The sequence below is a fragment of the Candida theae genome (assembly GCF_024610275.1).
Source record: "Candida theae strain CBS 12239 chromosome Unknown scaffold2, whole genome shotgun sequence".
Taxonomy (NCBI): domain Eukaryota; kingdom Fungi; phylum Ascomycota; class Pichiomycetes; order Serinales; family Debaryomycetaceae; genus Lodderomyces; species Lodderomyces theae.
The window spans coordinates 328,596-351,358 of record NW_026261438.1 but is presented as its reverse complement, the minus strand read 5'-3'; the positions used below and the strand labels follow the sequence as shown (position 1 = coordinate 351,358).

General features: G+C 40.4%; 7 protein-coding genes across 7 annotated transcripts; 4 read left to right on the top strand and 3 right to left on the bottom strand. All coding sequences in view use genetic code 12, as the record gives it.

Moving 5' to 3' along the window:
• Nucleotides 1-210: 210 nt before the first annotated feature.
• On the top strand, nt 211-2,409 carry GDS1 (Gds1p; the record flags this gene model as incomplete). Its single annotated transcript, XM_051752465.1, has 1 exon — nt 211-2,409. One exon carries the CDS (start codon nt 211-213, stop codon nt 2,407-2,409), a length of 2,199 nt encoding a protein of 732 aa, XP_051608519.1.
• Nucleotides 2,410-2,574: 165 nt separating this feature from the next.
• Nucleotides 2,575-5,505, bottom strand: KGF57_003082 (putative electron-transferring-flavoprotein dehydrogenase; the record flags this gene model as incomplete). The annotated part of the gene is made up of 2 exons (XM_051752464.1): nt 2,575-4,287; nt 5,272-5,505. 2 exons carry the CDS (start codon nt 5,503-5,505, stop codon nt 2,575-2,577), a joined length of 1,947 nt encoding a protein of 648 aa, XP_051608518.1.
• Nucleotides 5,506-5,910: 405 nt separating this feature from the next.
• Nucleotides 5,911-8,016, bottom strand: HMS1 (Hms1p; the record flags this gene model as incomplete). The annotated part of the gene is made up of 1 exon (XM_051752463.1): nt 5,911-8,016. One exon carries the CDS (start codon nt 8,014-8,016, stop codon nt 5,911-5,913), a length of 2,106 nt encoding a protein of 701 aa, XP_051608517.1.
• Nucleotides 8,017-10,408: 2,392 nt separating this feature from the next.
• RMT2 (protein-arginine N5-methyltransferase) lies at nt 10,409-11,794 on the top strand (the record flags this gene model as incomplete). Its single annotated transcript, XM_051752462.1, has 1 exon — nt 10,409-11,794. The coding sequence occupies one exon, from the start codon at nt 10,409-10,411 to the stop codon at nt 11,792-11,794; it is 1,386 nt and encodes a 461-aa protein (XP_051608516.1).
• A 33-nt stretch (nt 11,795-11,827) lies between these two features.
• Nucleotides 11,828-12,784, bottom strand: TFB3 (TFIIH/NER complex subunit; the record flags this gene model as incomplete). Its single annotated transcript, XM_051752461.1, has 1 exon — nt 11,828-12,784. The coding sequence occupies one exon, from the start codon at nt 12,782-12,784 to the stop codon at nt 11,828-11,830; it is 957 nt and encodes a 318-aa protein (XP_051608515.1).
• A 1,179-nt stretch (nt 12,785-13,963) lies between these two features.
• CDC24 (Rho family guanine nucleotide exchange factor) lies at nt 13,964-16,363 on the top strand (the record flags this gene model as incomplete). Its single annotated transcript, XM_051752460.1, has 1 exon — nt 13,964-16,363. The coding sequence occupies one exon, from the start codon at nt 13,964-13,966 to the stop codon at nt 16,361-16,363; it is 2,400 nt and encodes a 799-aa protein (XP_051608514.1).
• A 3,705-nt stretch (nt 16,364-20,068) lies between these two features.
• KGF57_003077 (uncharacterized protein) lies at nt 20,069-22,222 on the top strand (the record flags this gene model as incomplete). The annotated part of the gene is made up of 1 exon (XM_051752458.1): nt 20,069-22,222. One exon carries the CDS (start codon nt 20,069-20,071, stop codon nt 22,220-22,222), a length of 2,154 nt encoding a protein of 717 aa, XP_051608513.1.
• Between the last annotated feature and the right edge of the window lie 541 nt (nt 22,223-22,763).

Sequence of the window (22,763 nt, the reverse complement as noted above, 5' to 3'; positions counted from 1 at the left end):
AAGTCTAGCTAGCTACCGATTAAGTGATTGACCGGCATTGACTACAAACAACAAAAGGAACTTCAGTGTCTATATCTATTCCAAAAAAACAATCCAAAAAAAACAACAACTAACAATCAACAATCAACAATCCACAATCCACAAGGTTAACCCCGCAATACTGCTAGCATTCACATACATACTTTGAAACTCACATTTGTTCTTTAAATCATGGCATTGACTGATAGACGTCCTATGGCATTGTCCACAAATACACCAGTATCTTCACCCACTTTCAATCCAAACACATTGAACATTTCCAGTAGGAAAAACAAGACTAGGAGCAATAGTTTACCATTGCATCCTACTGAGAAACAAGATGCTACTGCCGAAGAAGGAGAAGATAGCGGTGCAGAAGGAGTCAAGCAAGATGATATGATTGACGATGATGAACAAGTGGACCACGATGAGGACATGGACAAGAATCTAAAACAGAGTGAGTCAAATTATACCACTTCAAACTTTGAAGATGGCGACGATTTAAATCATGATCGGGATCATGATACGAAAACCAGCGCAAGCTATGAGAATAATGACGAAGAAAAGAATGAAAATGACGACGATGGCAATGGCAATGGCAATGAAGATGAAGATGATGAAGATGATGATGACGGGCACTCGATTACTTCCGACTTAGGCAAGATGGGTCTCGCTAATGACTCAGAGACCTCGTCAACTTCAAGGAGCACTTCTCCGGATTCAGTTTTGGACAAGAACAAGTCCATCTCAAGAGAATCTACCCCTCCCACAACAACCTCAACCCCTCCCTCATCACAAAATGATCCAGCTTCTGATGCAAAGCCAGCAGCAGCAACAACACCAGCAGCAACAACACCAGCAACAACAACAGCAACAGTCGAGAAACCCACAAAAAAGGCTAAAAAGACAAAGCCAATCTCGAGAGCTCCTATAGCTACCGGAATCTCGACTGCAATCCCCGTCACTGGAGAAAAACCAAAACCGATCCAAGAAGGCGATGCATCATTAGAAGATGACGTCTTGTATGCAATATTTGTTATCCTTTACGAAAGAGATCCCCAGGGCCATGGATTCACGGTTAAGCAGATTTGTGATGTCTTGACTGAGAAACATCCACAAATTGCCCAATTGTCGACAAAGACCTCGAATTTGGTGAGTGCCAAATTGAATGCCTATGTCAAGAGAGTGGAAAAGGGCGATACTAGTTTGAAATATGCAATTTCGCGTGATTGGGCCGATGCGTCACCAAAGAGAATGGTTTATGTGTATCGTGGATTATTAGCTCCTGGATTTGAAGTTGTTGCAAAGAAATTGACTGATGAATTGAAGCAACGGAGAAGTGAGGAGAAGGCCCAGGCTGCTAACAACAATGGCAACAATGAGAGAAATGATGGTGATGGAGCCGAGGATTATGACCATGATCAAGATGGTGTTGGCAGTGGCAGTGGCGGCGACGTTGCTGACTCTGCTGTTGATGCTAAACCCTCTTCATCCGGAGCCACGTCTCCCAAATCTGGGAAAAAGAATGCCAAAGACTTGCCAGTTTACACTTCAGCTGATGACTCACTTGCAGCTGGTAAACAAGCCACCTTGGCCAAACCTAGAAGACAAACCATGTTTGATCTTGGAGTCACCAAAAACTCATTTTTTGAAACTGGGTCTGGCTTTGACAAGACGAATTTGTTTGTGCCTTATGCTACCGCACCCGTTACTGCTGCTTTAGCCAGTGTGAAGGCACTGAAAAGGAGACCTTCAAACATGATGGATCTTGACATTGAGACAAGTGGGAACGTGGGGGGCAGCGTTGGTGGCGACAAAGACGGTGACGCCGATGATGATGATGATGATGATGATGATGACGATGACGATGATGTTGTTGATGATTTCGCCAACGTGTTTGCCGATTCCGACGACGATGACCTCGATAATGACAACTACATGGTTGAAACCATGCGCAAAAATGGGAAACGTTCAAAATCCATGTCGTACTTGTCAATGACGAAAAAGACAAAAGTGTTGACTGCTGCTGCCGCTGCTCCTAGAGCTTCTCGCGCACCTAGCTCACACAGCCCTAATGCTGCTGCTGCCGCCGCTGCGTTGCATGCCGCTGCAATCAGGGCAATTTCGAGATCGTCCACCAACATCAACGGCAGAAATGGTGTTTCTCCCGGTTCAGAAAGTGCTGCTGGTTCTGATTCTGGTTCTGATTCTAGATCTGGTTCTGGTTCTAGCTCCGGTTCTGGTTCCGATTCAGGTGCTAATTGTGCTGCCACTGGCTCACTTTGCGCAAACAAGAAATGGTTGAGTGTTATCAGATCAGGATTTTTGAGTCAAGATATCGGAGCACCTGAAGACACCAGTTTATCAGACATTGAAAAGTTCTTCACTTAGAACTTTTTACAGCAAATTGAAAAAGAAATATATATATATATATATATATGTGTATACATACAAGTATATATCACGTATAACGACTCTTTATTACTACATTTGTTTTATTCTCTTATATCAAGTCCACGTAGATTCAACTTCTCTACAGATGATTATTCAGTTTGATCAAGTCATGTAGTACTTTGGTCCATCCCCGCCTTCAGGCACAGTCCAATTAATATCTTGTGAGGGAACTTTGATATCACAAGTTTTACAATGAATGCAATTCTGTGAGTTAATCTTAAACTCAACATCCAAACCTTGCTCGCTGTCGTTTCCTTCACGTGGCAAGTACTCGTAAACTCCAGCAGGACAGAACCGTTGCTCAATGCCCTTGTATTTTGGCCAACTCAACTTGGCATGTTTGTCTAAATCCTGATTGGGTACTCGCAAATGACATGGTTCATCTTCATCATGATAAGTGCCGGTTCTCGACACTGACGTAAGCAAGTCAAATGTCAATTCGTTGTCGGGTTTGGAGTATGTGATGGGCTTGTAGTTGGATGCAAGTTTGGTGGCTTCGGCATCAGAGTGATGGAATTGCAACGTCCACGGCTCGTGACCTTGTGTTACCATTGTTGATAATCCAGAATGGGCTAATCCACCAATTACACCCAATGGCGAATTGAAACTAGGTCTCACATTTCTCACTTGGTATAATTCCTGATATGCCCAGGACTGTTTGAAATTGGACTCATATTCAGACAAGGCAATTGCATCATTGGTAATTTGATGTTCAAACTCTTCTTCATCATCCAATTCCAACTCCTTTATACGGTTGAATATTGCTTCGGCGGCAACGATCCCCGACTTGATGGCGGTATGGGTTCCTTTAATCTTGGGCACATTCAAGAACCCAGCCCCACATCCAACCAATACTCCACCAGGGAAATACAATTGTGGGATGCTTTGATATCCACCTTCGTTTAAAGCTCTAGCGGCGTATGAAATACATTTACCTCCACGTAAAACATCGGCGTAGTATGGATGTGTCTTCATTTTTTGAAACTCTTGATAGGGTGAAATGTATGGGTTGGCATAGTCCAATCCAATGACTAACCCCACTGCAACTAATCCGTCACCAAAATGATAAATAAAACCACCCCCATATGCAGCTGATTCTTTAGTCAATGGGTAACCCAATGAATGGCCCACGTATCCGGGTTTGAAATTTTCCGGTTTAACTTCCCATACTTCTTTAATTCCTAGCCCATATGTCTGAACATTGGCATTCTTGCGTAAATCAAATTTTTTAATCAATTGTTTAGTCAATGATCCATGGCATCCCTCAGCAAAAACGGTGATTCTGGCATTGAACTCCATTCCCTTTTCAAATGTATCCTTTGGCGCGCCATTTTTATCAACCCCCATATCTTTTGTGGCAACTCCAATCACCGAATCCGTTGCCTCATTGTAAACAACATCACTAACTGAAATACCGGGGTACAATTCCACCCCCAATTCCTCAGCTTGTTCACTTAGATACTTCACTAAATTGTTCAAACTGGTAATGTAATTCTTTCCCTTGTTGGCCAATTGCGGAGGTTCAGGCAACGACCAACTAGATTTCTCAGTCAAATACTTCATATGATCTTCAGTAACTTTCGTAACCAAATCTGCCGGTACCGGGATATCCTCCTCCGAATCAGGAAACAACTCGCGTAATGCTTTTGGTTCAATAACGGCTCCACTAACTATGTGACTACCAAAATCAGCGGCTTTCTCCAACACAACCACACGTTTGTCGCCATTGCCTTGTTCATTGTCCAATTGCTTCAACTTGATTGCTGTTGCCAACCCCGCTGGACCGGCGCCTACTATACAAACATCCACATTGTCCTTAGGCCTTTCTTGATTTAGTATCTCGAGTTGTTCCTCTGTTAGGTTAGCTAAGCGGCGTGGGGTGCTGTGGAGTAATCGAGTAGTGATTGTGTTGCTGCAACTCCGAAAGACCGCGGAATGATGACGTAGCTGACGTGTGACCGCTCGTGGAAGACTGGTTGTTGACGATGACGCTAGGAGTCTTTGAAACATGGCTTGAGAAGAGTACAAGGATGATGAAAAATAATGTGTATATTTGCAAAGACAAGCGTTCAGTTGCTGTGTCTTGTGTATGGTGATGTGCAGAATATAGGACTGAAAAATTAATTTGACTCAGATTTGATGAAGACCTGCATATAGTTGCAGACAAATCAAATTGCGTAAATTAATCATCAGGAGAGCATATTGTAAGATTGGGAAATGAGAAGAGGTGGTGAAGCAGTAGTTTGGTGATGTGCTTTAAATGGTGAAGGCTATGGACTCGTATTGATTAGTCAACTTGGGTTTCACTATTTTTTTTTTTTTTTTTTTTTTTTTTTTTTTGGTAATTTATTTACGTAAATTTCACTACAAATTTGCAACAATTTGAAGTAAAATTTTCAAGAAAGCAAGATATGGGAGAATGATCTGCGTTGATATACTCTACATATGAAAGCAAAATACATAGTTGTTGGCATCAGTCAGATATGAAATGCTCAACCCAACCAGTCACGACGTCACCAATAATAGCTCCACGAAACAGCACGAAGATACGTCAACAAAGATCAAAGTCGATTGCACAGTTGAGGAGGATAGATCCCCAGGGTGAAAAGGTCCAATAGATTTTCGAGCTGAGACACCACATTAGTCCCGTAGCTTCTCCACCCTACTTGCTTTTTTTTCTTTTTTCTTCTTGGTTTTTTTTGTTTCTCAATTTTGTATCCCCTTTGAATGACGAAACAATTTCAATCCAGTCCAAGAGACAAAAGCCCACCACCAACACACCACGTAGATACACCATACTTTAACAACAAGATCATCAATGACTTCAAATATGGTAGTTAATTGTCCATGTAGCGGAGTTCCTATGATTGGTGATATGATGAATTGCCAAAGGTGGAAAAATGAATTTATGGTGATGATGAATAGTAGGTATGTTGAAATGAGGATTGCGTAGCCGTAGAGTCGCAAATTGGGAGACTCTTCATCTGATTCTCTTGATTCGTCTATGTGAGTAAAGTTTGGGTCATCTGGCATGTGAATGTTTGTTGGGAGGATATTTGCCGTTACCGATGGGGAAGTCTCGATGAATTTTTTTTTTTTTTTTTGTTTTTGCGCTTCGAATTGACACAGTATTACCCTTTGCCAATTGAATCGGGGGAGGGGGAGGGGGAGGAAGAGGGGGATCGCGAGTTGAGTGTTGGCTACTGCAATACTGCAAACTGATCAATCATAGACACAAATACTCATGTATTGACTCTATGTGCAAGAGTGTTGCAAAATCAATTGGGATCGTGTTTCGCAGATTAGGAGATCTCCATTCTACATCAAAACACTTTTGCTGATAAGGAACCTTTTTACAATTGATACAACTCTAATTACTAAATCCAAAATAACAAATCTATATAAGATCAAACAATCCTCTCCACCCCTTTTGCGACATCAACTCATGTTGGTATCACCCTGTTCATCCAAATTCAACCCCATCAATCTAGCTTTATTCACCAACGCGTCATGAACAAGTTGCAACTTCTCATTCTTTGATTCCAAAAACTTGATATACTCAATCGACTTGGCCAATATGGTACCCTTGTTCAATTTACGAGCCGGCTCCAATCCTTCCAAATCTATGCTTTCAATCTCACGATCATCAACAATTTGCATGTCAAGTCCGTCGAAGTTGGTCAAGTCTTCGTTATCGGATAAACTGTCTTCAGCAGCAGGAGGAATGGATAAACCAGTGCAGGTGATAGCATCACTAGTGGGAGTACCACCACCTCTTTCTTCTTCGGTTTGGCGTTGGAGTCGTAAACGTTGTTTTTCTTGCAACTTGCGCAACAACAATACTTTCAACGTGGGCACCGACTCTTGTAATGCATTGAATTTGTTGTTGATCTTGTTCCGGTACCGTTGTTCAATCACATTATGAGCTGATTTGATTCTTGGCCGACCAGTTTGTTTTTTCTTCAAGAGTCGTGCTGTTGTAGTTGTAAATTTTGAACTTGTAGATGACACGGGTGTGGAAATGAATGGGGTTGGTAACAGTCCTGAACTTGTAGCTGATACCATTGCTGCTGAAGATGGTGGCACTTGTGAAGAACTAAATGAAGCGAAAGTGGATGTAGACGTTGTATCCATTTCCGATTTCACATTGGATAACGCTAGTTTTCTTTGTTTATTGATTGAGGATGCTCTTGATGAAGGTGGCTGCGCTGATGGTGTTGTTGTAAACTGTCTCACTTCTTTGTTTAATGGTGACAACAATGGTGATTTGGACACAGGTCCAAAGTTTTGTAACCTTGATTTCGTCATTGTTGCAATCCCATTTGCTTGCATCGATGATAGTGTTGACGCTGATGAAGCTGACGACGATGCAATGTTGAAGCTTGCAGGTGGGGGTGTAGGCGTGTGGGTTTGGAAACTTGTGTTTGACTCTTCATCCAAGCTGGCATTGCTAGGCTCCTCGCCACGGTTGATTGAAGTGTTGATGCTTGTCATTGCTGCATCAATACTCTTCATTAAATTGCCATTCATTGGACTGGAAGCACCAATAGTTGAGTTTTGAACAGTAAGAGGAGAGCCCAAAAGACTCTGTTGTGAGATGGCTTGTGAGTGTGGTGTCTGTTGAGAACGCTGCCCCTGCTGCTGCTGCTGCTGTTGTTGTTGCTGTTGTTGTTGCTGTTGTTGTTGCTGATGATGATTCTGTGTCAGTGATGCTTGATGGACAACATTGTCAACCATATTAGCTGGTCTTCCAATCAGTGACTCATTCTCTAAAAAGCTCAGTTGTTGGAATTGGCTCCCATTGACGTCGTTTCCATGGGTAGGTAACTCATTATCTAATTGATTATAATTGTTAACCATTGTCGCATTGTCAGCCGACGTGGGAAATGGTGTTAGTTCGTTCCCCAAGTATTGTGTGTTACTAGGTAATTCCCTGAAATGAAAGCCGTTTTGCTGATACTCATTGTGAATTGATGTTGATGACGGTAAGCTCAACGCTTTTGCCCTTCCGTTCAAGTACTGAGGAAACGATTGATTAAGTGTAAAATCAAACTCTTCTTGGAAATTGGTAGCGTTGCCAATATTGTTCTCCTCCATCTTTATCAAATTCTCCGTACTACTGGTGCATGCAAAGCACAGTGTCTCTTCCAACCTTCCAAGATACTGATGTTGTAGTTGCTGCTGCTCTTGTTGTTGCCGTTGAAGATTAACTTGGTCAGCCTGTTCTTTGTTGTGTAGCTGCATAGAGCTAGGACTGTAATGTGGCTCGGTACTGTTTGATCCAATGCTTTGGATATCATCTTGGTTTTGATTTGATCTAGTTATGCTTGTGTGTCGGTAATGTTGTTGTGACTGAGGATCTGAATTGGGCTGTTGTTGTTGAGAAGAGGATTGGTATGCGTTTTCTCGAGAGCTATTGTGCTGTAGATTTTGCAGTTGAAAATGGTGCTGTTTTTGTTGCTTGTCTATTGTATGCTGGTGTTGCTCATTATCATACATTGTAGGTTCCAAATATAAACTGTATTGAAATTCTCTAAATGGCATTAGTTTTCTAAACTGTGTGTGGAGGTTGACACAAGGAAATGAAAGAAAAAAAAGTGTTAGTTTGGTACGGTTATGAGATGGTTTGATTTGAATTTATAAACCCCTTGCTTCTTTAAAACTTTTTGTGGCAGATGTAGTAGTTTCTTTTTCACTTTTTGAGGAATATGTTCTAGTCTGATGAAAGCTCCTGATGATTGATCAATTTCAACAAAAAGAAAACCCTTGATTATGAGAAGCTGATATAATATCCACCAATGGCTGGTGAAGTGAGAAATGACGATGGAGAAAATATTTAACGTGGTGGGATATTATATAAACAGGAAGTTTGTAGGAATTATATACATTGACGCATGCCAAGGTATAAAGTAAATAGCTGCAAAGAAACACCATAGCCTGGAAGAAAAAAAAGAAAATACAAAAATTATATCCGATCCTTCTCTATTGAATCTCTGTCTATATGATGTGTATGTGAACCCTTGCAATTTTGTTTTTTTTTTCTGTGTGACACAAGAACAAAGAGAAAAGACAGAACGTTTGACACAAAACCGGCAACAATAGAAAAAGAAGAAATTCTAACTTTTGTTTCTTTTTCCTTTATTTTTAGCATACTCCGAGTCCTGTACTACAGAGCTGTCAACAACAGTACAAAATCAAAAAAAAAACAGAAGCCAAGCAAAAATTACTTCACCAACACCTGACCGGCAACACCACTAGGAGCCAAAGCAAAAAAGAAAAAAAAAAAAGAAATACAGCAGTAAAGAGAAAAGAGAAACAAAGTACTCGCCTAGTCGGCAAAAGCAGATGAGAAGAAACTGGTGGAAGACCCACAAAGTTCTTTTTGGGGTCATGAATGGACAAGAGAATGCTTGTTTGATTGTGTGAGGTGAATGTTTTTGAGAGATTGGAATATGTTATAACCACCTTTTCAACCAACTTGCACATGGAGGTTGACTTGAATTGTATTCAATACTATATCGAGTATGCCAACTTGTGTGCGGTCGTGCGACGTTACCCTGTGGACACGGAAACACAATATTGTGGGGAAGAGAAGAGAAAAGAATCCAGAGTTTGTGATAGGTCTGAAGTAATCATCCCACTGTATCATCTAAAAGAGAAACAAATTTTGTTTTCTTTTTTTTTCCTTCGGTGTCAAATCCCGAAAAGTTAAACTATAGAAACAAACAATAGACGTCTTTCATTATTGCATTATGGTATCACATATAGTGTCTTCTCGGATAACTAACTTGTGGCAAGATATATCCATAATTCAAAACAACAGATAAACCGGATTTAAATATGGTGTGCACTTCTTCGCTATAGTCTTGTTCTCTTTAGTTGGACCTTCTCAAATTGTACGTAATTACGAGATCTCTTTTTGGTTACATCAACTGCATCAAAACTCTTATAAAGTGATTGACAGATTTTAAGCGTCTCTGCAGCAAAATTGGGGTAAAGCATAGCCACAACGTTTTTCTTCACTCAACGTCTTTTGTTAAGTCCGTTCCAGGGTGCATAATGCAAGGGCCATGACCTAGAATAACTGTACAAATTACACCAAGCTTTCATTTGGTCTATCTATAACGTATACTCATCTTTCCCATCTCCCAACTTCCCTCAGAAAAGAGCAAATGTAAAGAACGTCACAAGCTTGCAAGACCTAATCCAATCTTTTGTCATCGGTGTTCCAATTTCAGTTTTGTGTACACTAACACAAATGCAAGAGAAGGCAAAAAGAAAAAAAGATCATACGATTGCAAACTAAATTGTCATGCACAGACAAATTGCACAAAAAGAAAAAAGACTGGTGGTAAGAAGTTGATATTTGATAGCGCTGGTTGTCAGAAATTACTGCTTCGATTACTGAACCGGCTTTAGAGTTGGTGCATGGCTCCGTTTTCTTCTTGAAGAGAGATGGACAGGCTAGCTCGTCTGTTTTTGTGTTTACGGAAAAATTACCAAGCAGATACGCACATGTTGCAGAAGTGCTCTGATTACAAATTCAGCGTGAAGTGCTAGAATCCAATATGCATTTATGGAAGTCAACACATTAGCTCGCGAACATTATTCCTCTATAGTTTGGAGAGGGCTCCTTCATTCTCACTTTGAATTTCAAAATCAGTGAAGAATGGAAACTCCGACTTGTAATGAGGTTCATGATTCAAACAAAACCTATTATTGGATAGAATAGAAAGCAACAGCTTCAATATTGTTTAATTTATCTTATATTCTGCTGTCACTCATCGGATATTGCCCTTTAGTGTATAGCTTTGTTTAAAGATGTGTAATCTGTCACGTGCAAAGGTAGCGCTATACAGAGAGAGATGCCTCGTCTGAAAATTTTAAAGTCTTGTCCAAGTCGATACAACGATCATCCCCTCCGATTCGTCAAACAATGTCTGACCTACATGATCTTTGTAAATTCCCACAACGCCCAATAACAGGCACGTACATAGACAATCTCAAGTACTATTTAAAAAACGGAATACCGGCTACTTACACAGTTGAAGAAGCATACAATTACACCAATGGCATCGAACAGGAGGAGCCCACGACAACTACGACTCCTTTGCATTTGATATGCACACATGTGCCCAAGGACGTGACACAGGACGAAGTTGGTATTGTTTGTCGAATGGTTGAAATTTTATTTGAGTATGGAGCTGGGTGGAGTTTCACTGACATTAATAACAATACGCCTGGTTGTATTTTGATTGCGAGGGGGTTGGATAATTTACCAGTTTATCAGCAGATAGTTGATGCTGGAGTTAGGGCGGAATTATTGTTGAGGAAGGTGAGTGAGTATGACATGGAAGTGATTAGTGACACTGAGGATTTGGACCATGAAGCATTTGTGGTGAAAACTGCTGAGACCGAGGACAAGGACGATGCTGCTTCAAAGGACGAAGAAGGTGCTGCTCCAGCTGTGCCGGTTGCCGAAGCTAACCCACCACACAATACCTCTATTAACAACACGTTACCCGATGATGAGCCAAATGCACCTTCGCAAAACCAACAATCATACCTCAACACCAAACTCGAATACGTAGACGATGCATTAGTCACAAAGGACAGGAAAGACGGGGTGATGATGTCGTGGGAGACAGATATTATGCAACTTGGAGCAAACACACTCTTCAAAGGTGCATATATTGAACAAGACGAGCTTGATTCGGAAGTCAACATACTAAACATTGGGTTTGGAATGGGGATAATTGACACCATGATCCAGGAAAAAACCCCCACCATGCATTATATATGTGAAGCACACCCTGACGTGCTTGCGAAATTGGAGACGGATGGATGGTTCGCCAAGCCCAATGTCAAGATTCTTGCAGGGAGGTGGCAGGATGAACTTCCAAAATTACTCAACCAAGGCGTTTTCTTCAATGGGATCTATTACGATACTTTCTCAGAACACTATTCCGACATGTTGGACTTGTTTGATATGGTGGTAGGGTTATTGAAACCACATGGTGTTTTTTCGTTTTTCAATGGGTTGGGAGCTGATCGACAAGTGATTTACCAAGTGTATAGGAAATTGGTTGAATTGGATTTGGCAAATTATGGATTGGAGTGCAAATTTGTGGATGTTGATGTTCCAAAATCATTGTTTAAAAGAAAGAGCAAGCGAGAGAGTGGGAGTGGGAGTGGGAGTGGGAGTGGGAGTGATGATGATGATGGCGATGCGGAGGATGGGAGTGTGTGGGATAATGTAAAGAGGAGCTACTGGTCTTGTCCTACGTATTATCATCCGGAAGTGAAATTTATAGATTTTTAAAATGTTATAAATACATACAAAAATGAACTCTTTCTATACCAGTACTGATTTTTCAATCTCAATGTTACAACCCAACCCCATAAACGCCTCATCTAAAGCTCGTTCAAACACATTCGAAACTCTCCATCCAGCACCAAGGTACTCCTTATTCTTTGCCAATCCAAATATGTACGGATCATGGTAACTATCCTTTGAGCTGTTTTCAATATCCATGATTTCGTCAATGGTTTGCGGTACCCGCAACAAATGGTACTTCTTGTGTACTTCTCTATCACCTTGAAAGGGGGTAAATGGAATATTATTAGTCTCGTCATCCTGTTTGGATTCACCCCTAGCCAACGGATTACTTTGGTTAAACTGTTGCTCGAGTTGAGAGTTGATATGTTGCAATTGCCGTTTACGTTGTGAATTCCGCTTCGTCAATTGGTTTTGCTGTTGCTTGATCAACTCCTCACTACTCATTGAACTGTTTGCCATTCGATCTAGTAAATCTTGTTGTTGTAATTTAGTAAACTCCAAATCCTCCAATTCCATTCGTTTTTGAATCTTGAGTTTCTCCTGTTTCAATCGCTCCATTGCATCTTGATACTTCATCAAATCAGCGTTCTTTTGCGACTCTCGCATATTCTTTTCAATAATCTCTATTCGATGGTCTCGTTCGTATTGGTCTAGCTCGCGTTCCGTTTGTTCAACATCAATGCCATTGTTTAGTTTGAACACGATATCCTCAATGTTTTCCAAGTACTGGTTATACTCTTTCAATTCGGAGAAATCTTCTTCAGTCTTGTTGTATATAGCCCCAACTTTCCGCCTTATATCAATCTCCTTCTCAATCACCAAGTTTTCAAAAATTTGTTCCTTGAATTTATTCTTTCGAAGAATTTTACCACATTTGGGGTAGGGACAAGGTGCTGGACCAAGTGAGAATATCCTATCTACACAAGACTCGCATATTTTGTGGTAACATTCAGGGTTTATTAAGAATTTCATGTTTGGTGATAAGTATTTGTCAGTTTTGCAGATAGGACACATGTCCTTCAACTGATCATCTACGGATGAGTTAGTATGGAAGTGAGATGTGCGTAGTTGCAGCAACTGCGTACCTTCTGCTGTTTGAAGCATTTTTCTTTTTATTTGGACGAGGACGAATGGTGGTGATGGTGGAGACTAAAAGCAATCGAAGTGTGTAATTGATTAGAAATCCTTGGTTTTTTTGAATATCTTTTTGTCAGTTGGTGAAGTTATATTTATATACAGGATGCAAGTGGCAGAGGATTACAAATCTAAAAGTGACTGAGCATTAGTTGTTTAAGGCATCTGATGAAGATGTCTCAGATTTAACTAGATTCATGAGCTGCTCTCCAGATGTTGTACCAAGGTATTGCAGCTCCTCTAAGTTGGGGAAGTTGCCAATAAAGTGAGTGTAAACCACTTTTCAGCTAGATTTTTCAATGTGGGACTCTCGAACCACAGTTGGTATCAGATATTCGAGATAGTTGCGATCTGTCGTAAATGCCTCCATCCTAAGAAGTTGACGACTGTATTATCACTCCTTAACGATTGTGTGCGTAATGCTCTAATGAAGTTGGTAGCAGCGTTGGTTATACGTCAGCTTTGACGCATAATCTACATCATGACAAGGGTTATATGACAATTATTCTGACACGAATTTCACCAGATGGCTTCAGTTGTATGTGTAAATGGTTAGCAGAGTAGTGCCTAGACATATATACTTGGAAAAGCATTCCACAGTGTTGCATACTGAATTTAGACGATGAAAGAGATAAAAAAAAAAAATAAAAACAGGAACAGACACAGATTTCAATCTCAGACAGACACAACACGCCAGACAAAAAAAAAGAAAAAAAAGAAATACTACAGTTATAGAAAAAGAGAGAGAGATAGACAAAGAGAAAAAGAAAAAAAAAATATTAATAACAAAAACAAACCATCAATTCTACGGAACCACAACAAAAACAACATCAACTGAATCCACCACCACAACAATCGACAACAAACTGTACTGCAATTTGAGCTTATAGTATAGTTTTCCACTTCACACTACTCTACCTTGCAGACATTGCTCACCATACAGGAACCCACCAACTTATTCAATTACCTTCATATCAACTCAACAAACAAAACCGAGGCGAAATCACTTTTTCAATAATGTCAAAGCTGGACAAACGCAGTGAGGTCGCCCGTACTTATTCCCTGCAATCAAACAGATCTTTCAGTTCTAATTCATCTCCATCAGTATCCCGTATCAATTCGGCAGGTCCCCTAAATATGGCCAACTTCAATAAACAAAGCTCACCAAAAGATCATTTATACTACAAAAGTGAAGCATTGAAGTATCGGTTACAGAGGATTGATGGTATGGCGCCATTTTTGGATGTAGCTTTTGCCAAAGCGGAAAAACTATGTGAACAACAATCGTTATCTTTGGCTCAAGAAAAGAACACAGAGTCAATGAGTAGATTGTCTATGTCCTCCGTTAGCTCACACGACAGTGGAACATTGACTACAAACAATACAAATAGAACTAGTGGCTCACAAGGTAGCAGTAGTAGTGTCACCGACAGTCTTTTAACTTTTACTGCTGGGGTACTACCACTCAATATAAGTGTTGATTCTGCAACTCAATTGTGGCAATTGTTTCAACAAGGAGCTCCATTATGTCTCATGTACAATCAAATCTCCCCCGATCATAAACTTGCAGTGGTGAGTTCTGATGATCAACGAGTTTGCAAAAAATCAGTCTACGAGTTTATCATTGCCATGAAGATGAATTTGAAATTTGAAGATGATGACCTATTTACCATATCGAATGTGTTTTCTGACAACACCCAAGACTTGCTAAAGATTATCAGTGTGGTTAATAAGCTTCTTGATTCGTTTGAGGAGGAGCTAAGTATCAGTGTTGACGTGCAAATCACCAATGAACGATCAAAAGTGTTTCGTGAAATTATAGAAACGGAAAGGAAGTATGTTCTGGACTTGGAGTTGATGGTGAGGTATAGAAACCAGCTAGCTGAAGCGGAATTACTTTCATCGGAACAGATTCACACATTGTTTCCCAACTTGAACGAAATTGTCGATTTTCAAAGGAGGTTCTTGAATGGACTTGAATGCAATATAAATGTGCCAGAAAGATACCAAAGAATAGGCTCGGTATTTATTCATGCAAGCTTGGGCCCATTTAAGACGTACGAACCTTGGACGGTTGGACAACTAACTGCGATAGAGTTGATCAATAAAGAGGCGGCAAATTTGAGAAAATCGTCCAATTTGCTAGATCCTGGATTTGAACTACAATCATATATCCTCAAACCAATCCAAAGACTATGTAAATACCCATTGCTTTTGAAAGAGTTGATAAAAGCATCACAAGAAACATTCAACTCCACAGAGGATCTACTGGATGCTGCATTTGCTTCGCATAATGAGCTTCTAGCCGCACAAGAGGCAATGAAGGAGGTTGCCAATCGAGTTAATGAGGCGCAAAGAAGAGCTGAAAATGTGGAATATCTACGCAAATTGGTGGAAAGAGTCAAGAACTGGCGGGGATTCAATTTGAAAGATCAAGGAGAGTTGTTGTATCATGGAATTGTTGGCGTACGAGATGCTGATACTGAAAAAGAATATGTAGCATACTTGTTTGAAAAGATTATCTTTTTCTTCATTGAGCAGGACAAGGATAAGGAGAAACATGAAAAGAAGTTTAAGTTGGGGTTGAGGAAAGCATCTGGTGCTGGGTTGAGCTCGTCTACGGCTAATTTACTCGAATCGATCAACAGTGGAACCAACGATTCAAGTCCATTGGAGTTGAAAGGTAGGGTGTATATCCTGGAGATATACAACATCAGCGCCTCATCAAACCATGGATATACCTTGGTTATTTCCTGGTCTGGGAAAAAGGAAAGTGGATCATTCAAGTTGCGATATCGAACTGAAGAAACTAGGAACCAGTGGGAACAATGTCTACGCAATTTGAAGACCAATGAAATGAATTACCATCTTAGCAAGAAGCTACGAGATTCGCAATCGTCAGTCAATACCAACGATTCATCAATTTACGACTACAATGGATCAAATAACACGAGTGCCGATTCACCGCAACAGTTTTACTCAGGACAACAACGTCATTACTCCTCTTCGTCAACATACAGCATGATGCAGCCAAATTCTCGTGTCAAGTCTGGTGAATTGTCGCGCATCTCATCTACCGGATCAAATTCAAACGCCCACACTTCAGCATCAACAACACCTTCATCCACATCGGCGCCCAACTTGCCCCTTTTCGACATCAAAGTGAAACTAATCTACAATAAATTAGAACTCCCCCAGCCACTAATTGTTTCCAATCAAACTCGATTCAATGAATTATATCAAAAGATATCGGCGATAATAGCCACTAGCGAATTAATCTCGAAGGATACTTTGGTGAGTAAATTACGGTACAAGGATGAAGATGGCGATTTTGTTGTTATGGATTCCAATGATGATTGGAATTTGGCAATTGATGATTTGGGTCAGGGCCGCAGTTTAACAATATGGGTATCGTAGAAGAACCATTTATATAGTTTTATATAATCCTCTTTAATAAGTGATCAATTAAATTTTTCGTCTGTAAAAAAACCAAAGCAAAACCTAAACAAATTAGAATAGCAATTTAAATTGATTGTTAGTTAACAAATGTTTTAGGACCACATTGAGAAATTGGGATAAAGTTTGGATTTGTATTCACATTTCCACACTACAACTCGCTTTTGGTAGTGAGGAAATAGACCAAGACCGAAGTTGATAACATCGTCGTGGCTCAACAACACCAAGAACTCGCTTTTGAATACAAACGTGGCTTGCTTATGACCACCTTTATTACCTTAGCATAACCAAAAGGTGCGCTGGTTTTAACCACCCCTTCCCCTCTCCCCCTCCCCCCCCCCAAACGTGCTTCCTTTTTAGTCACTCCTCGGAAAAAATAACTCCCCAGTTTAATTGGGTCAAAAAAAGCCACTGATTCAAGAAGCGAAGAAAGCCCCAGGTTTGTGTTGCAAGCGGGTACCCACAAGTATCTCGGCACCTAATAATCTGACGATCAAAAAGTGATTCAGTAATAAATATTGTGAGCCGTTTGAGGGGGGACTTAATGAAATGTATACGTGATAGACTAGTTAGTAGCTCTCGAGCCAACTGCCAAGTGCAGTGGCCGACTTTAGTTTTTTGTTTTGATGTTAGTCTGTTGGGGATCATAGGATTCAAGAAGATGTCTTGTTGAGTAATTGTATAATCTTTTACGAATCTTCAGACAGAGGCGTTGTCAATCGGCAAATCATAAATTACTGTAAACTGAGCCGATTCTAGAGTCCGCGTAAACGTATATTGATCGAGACAGCCTACTCTCTTGACCTCAAAGGTGACGGAACAGGCTGTAATCACTCGATCAGTACACAATTCAGCGGCCCGTTTTCGTCTTGTTACCTCAAAAGTAAAGTCTCATGGGAGTTAAAATGCAAGAGACTTCAAATCAAAGTTTGATGAATATTATTCCGACTAAACATTGCACCAAGTCAGTGATGTTATTCCAACTGTAACATTGTACCAAGTCAGTGTTTTGGTGATCACCTTTGAAATACATCGTGTTTTGACTCAGGCCATTAGTACTAATGGAATTATTTGTTACCAGCTTTGAATACACACTCAAACAGCTTTAGATCAACGCACTAGCTTAACTTCCACTCACAACAAAAACAAGCAGAAAAATAGTGATTGCTACGATTTCAAATCTTTCTTGATAAAATGCGGACAAGGGGGGGACTGTGTATGTCAAGTCTCGTTTTACGCGTAATCATATGTATTCAGTACAAAATATCGGATGTCGTTACATTCAGAAAATGAATATCAAATGTTGACAATTACATTATATACCAGGCTGATATATGTTCAAATAATCCTTTTGCTTTGCCTTCCTCAAATAGCACAATAGTGTATGCAGCGTTCATTAGCAAGTCACATTTGTCAGAAAACACAATTATTTACCAGCTAAGCAAAAGGGTGTATTCGAAAAAAATAACTTATCAAAGGAGGTGTGAAAGTTTATAAGCGTGTTATCACATAAAGGGATAGGATTTGTTCCACAAAACAAGGCGAATATTGTTGCGTAATAGATATTTCGGAAGTCAACCCGCTTTTGAGTAATAAAATTGCACGTTTTCAAACCTATAGTCATGTTCTAGATATCTCACTCACAATTGCATATTTGCCAGTCTCGCGTTATGAGAATAGCGGTTGTGGCGCCTCCTCATGCCTTCAATTTGTATTGGAAAGCTGATTGATTTGAACACACTTGTTCGAGTTCAACATCCAAGGACAAAGTGTTTTACACAAACAATGGCGACGTCCTTGTGGCGAACAAAAAGCAATCCGCAAAAAGTTTGCTCCTATAATTGCTACATTAAGTACCATTGACCGTCCTTTCTCGGTGACCCCGGAGTCTCTTTCTCTTTGCCCTCTTAATTGATGTCTCTCGTATCCCTTTTCAACTGAAACGTTTATCGTGAGTCACGCCCTGTATTGACAACACAAAACAAGCAAGACAAAGAGATAAGGATTACACTTTGGGGCTTTGTTTCTACGCCTGAGTGCAACCGTATACTGGGTCAAGAAAAATTGACGCCTTTTCTGAACAAGTTTGCGATTGGCAACCAAGAAAAAATATCCAAAAGACCCTTCATTTCCGAAGCGAAATGCAAATGGAGCTGATCAAGTACATGCAATAGACGTGTACAAGTGTTGAGCAATATTTGAATACAACACAGCGCTCAATTCCTCTCCCTTGATCGCGAGTGGCTTTACGTTACGTATCAATGTGGTAACAAAAAGGGTTTTTGCAATTACGATACAAAAAGCCCCGTATCAGGCTAACGACGATCTGACACAAAATCGAATATTCTATGTAGGATTGACGATCTTTTTATTATTGGAGCAACTTATACAGCCACCGAATACGTGGAGAACTAATTTTTTGATCAGCCCGTAATATAGACCTAGATTCAAACATTCAAGCTAACTTGCAAAAACAAACTATTCAACCTTGCTATGTTTCTTACTTCTCTTAGTACAGGCGACGGAATTTATACCTGCGGCGACACAGTTTAGAAGACGACGATAATGTCCACACTTACATAAGGCTCTTCCCAGTAAACGGCTCCAATTTGAACATTAATACAATTAGTTTAGATTAGATTTCGGTAACAAAGTTAAAAAAAGAAAAAAAAAACAAACTTAAATTCGTTTGCGTATTAAAACTTGAAATTTTGAGGTTTGGGTCGTATCTCGTCATAAGCCTCCACGACAATCTTCACCAGGCTAGAGTCCGCCCTTCGTCCCCTAACTACCTTGTTTCTTGTAATGTTTTTTATATCTGTCGATCGTTTTAAAAATACGTTTTTACACCATTTTGCATCAATTTCATGTGAAATTGAGATGCACTTGAGTCACTACACTTGATGTTATAAAGTATGTGAGAATAAAAATTGGCAAAAGAGAAAACGAGAATAGGGTCTCTACAGAGGTATCAGAAGCAAGCACTAACTGAACCCTTTCAACCGTAATAGCCACATCCCTTTTTTTCTTAAAAAGAAAATTTAAGCGACAGTGCGAACGTTTTAAAAACTTGGGATGATCAGCCGAAAACTTAGATCAGACAAAGAAAAAAAAAAAAAAAACAAAATTGAAAAGGGTTTAATTTACGTTGAGGATAGAAGCCAAAAGCCAATTTCATCTAGCTCATATGCTTACAACATGATATTACGCCGGTGGTAACTGCAGCCAACTGGGGCTAACGAGAAGCTGCCTCGAAAACGTTTGTCAGGGATGCCGTGTTTTGAAATTGGCTGCTTTTGGATTTAATTGATCCCAATCAGGGAGAGCTCAAGACAGGATTGTTGATGATTTTAATGAGTCTCCTTCGAAGCAAAACGAACTTTCGTGGTTCTTGCTATTTGCTTTTGGTATTTGCACTTGCAGAGACTCCTCACGAACAATATGCACTACTCCGTTTCACCGCCATAAAACTTTGCACATAGGTGAAATTTAGGTGAAATTTAGGTGAAATTTAGGTGAAGTTTATTACTCAAGCTGAGATATTTTGGAGAATCGAGATAGAATGAGATATAGTGCAATGAACGCTATAAAAGGGTTTAGCAATCGCACCGTTTTGGTACCATATCCAGTCATGCTCTCCATACAGCCAACTTGCAACAATTCAACATGAGGTTATTGAATCTTCAGTTGTTTGTCTTGCTTGTGTCTCCGATATATGCGTCGCTGACCTTTTTTCCAAATTCATTTACAGATTGCAGCCATCCGAACCCACCACCATTATGTGAGATCAAAAACTTGTATTGTGATAACATCCCCTTGCCAAAAACTACTAAGCTCACAGTGAATGCTGCTTTTGTTATTTCAGACGCTGTCAAGAATAGTGATAATAGTTATAGCCTTGTTGGTAATTATCAAGCTGAGGAGTACAATCAATTGTTTACCAACTTTGCTCAAAACGTTGATCAAATTTATGTCACTGGTACAGGTCTTAGTGATGCCACCATTTACAGCAGTAAATTGACCTCCAACCAAGCCACTAACCCCTTCCAATGGTCTTCCAAATTTAGCTGCAAGCCTCAAATCAAGAATGGTAAGTGTTGCTTGCCCGACGATTTTCAACTTTGGTACAAGTTTAAACAAGGGGGACCAGGGAGTGCAGCTATAAATGCTGTATTTGGTCAACCCCTTGCAAGCTACTACGTAGTTAGCCAAATATCAGGTACTGTTCAACCTTACGATCCAAACACTTTGTTTAGTCAGCAACAGACATTTCGGAAAAGAGATGATCAAGACAATGATGTCAGTGATATGGTAGAGTTTGATAAGAGAAGTGGGAATTCCTTGGTTACCCTTTTGCAAGGTTGCTCGGATGACTTCCACGGTATCAAACAATTCTGCTGGGATTGTGACTGTCCTCCATCATCCAGCTCCTCAACACCATCTTCATCAGAGCCACCTTCTTCATCAGAACCACCATCTTCATCAGAACCACCATCTTCATCAGAACCACCTTCTTCATCAGAACCTCCATCAAGTTCTGAACCACCTTCTTCATCTGAGCCACCTTCTAGTTCTGCACCCCCAAGCTCATCGGAATCACCAAGTTCTTCTATTCCACCATCTAGTTCTTCTATTCCACCAAGTTCTTCTGTTCCACCAAGTTCTTCTGTTCCACCAAGTTCTTCTGGACCAGCAAGTTCTTCTGGACCAGCAAGTTCTTCTGTTCCACCAAGTTCTTCTGTTCCACCAAGTTCTTCTGTTCCACCAAGTTCTTCTGGACCAGCAAGTTCTTCTGGACCAGCAAGTTCTTCTGGACCAGCAAGTTCTTCTGGACCAGCAAGTTCTTCTGTTCCACCAAGTTCTTCTGGACCACCAAGCTCTTCTGTTCCAGCATCAAACTCAGCTTCGTCTTATCCACCTACTTCCTCTGTTCCATCCGGTAGTGGAGTGGTTGAAACATCGACGATTGGCTCTACTACTGTTATAACGGTTACTTCCTGTTCGCATGACATTTGTTCAACCATAACTGAAACTACCGGGTTAACCGTCATCACTGAGGGCACTACTGTCTACACTACATACTGTCCATTGACAACAACAACGACGACTTCGACACCAACTAGCGGCAAAGGCAATGGAGCTGGAAATGGTAATGGCAATGGAGCTGGAAATGGTAACGGGTCTGGCTCTGGAAGCGGAACAGGAAGCGGTAACGCGGCAGGCCATGGAAATGGATCGGGATCTATCACTGTTATCACGGTTACTACTTGCTCAAAAGGTGGCTGTTCTACCATCACTGAAACTACTGGATTGACAGTCATTACAGAAGGTACTACAGTCTACACCACTTATTGTCCATTAACAACTTCGCCAACTAGTTCCACCACTATTGGTGGAGCTGGAAGTGGATCAGGAACAGAAGCTGGAAGTGGGTCAGGACCAGGCGCTGGAAGTGGAACAGGAACTGGAACAGGAGCTGGAAGTGGATCAGGATCAGGAACAGAAGCCGGAAGTGGACAAGGTAACGGACCAGGTAACGGATTAGGTAGTGGATCATCACCAGGAGCAGAATCAGGATCTAGTGCTGTTGGCGTATCAGAAACAGAATCCACTGCACCTCCAATCGGTCCAGGTCAAGGAAATGGTGTTGCTCCATCGGCTTCAACGCAAGTCACTTCAGCTACTCAACAGACCGTTTTGGCAGAATCAACATCATCTGAATCCAGTCCTCCTCAATTTTCACCACTTGTTGGTGACGGAACGTCTGTGAAGTTATCGATGGGAGGTGCGTTAGTCGCTGCTGTTGTTATGTTACTTTAAGCTTAACATTTGTTGACAATTTACATTTCGGTCTGTTTATTACGACAGTTTCAAGTTTCGGTACTTTCAGATAGTTTTACACTGTTTTCGGTTATAGTAATTTTGCTTTAGTTCAATATATTCGTGAGTTAAATTGTGTCAATCCATCTCTTTCTATTACGTCGTATAGAGAAGTGTATTGAAAAAAAAAAAAATAAAAAAAAACGCGTTTGGAGTGTTATTATACGACATCAACACGTGATTAGAAGAGGAGGAGAAAAAAACAAAAACGCAAAGTGAGAGAGTAAAAGATTAACGAGCTTAGCCTCATCAACAACCTATACCAATGTAATTTTTTTTTTTTTTTTGGTTTTGTTTTGGTTTTTTTTTAAACTTGGCAACATCATACGATAGAGTGCATAATTTCTTACATAAACCCATCGTATAGTCTTCCAACACACCACCAACCAGTGCCATAGGGTCCTTTATTTTCAACTATAAAAAGTAACTGGACTACTTCCTCAATCACCACTCGTTCAAATTACAACAGATCTCCTTACAG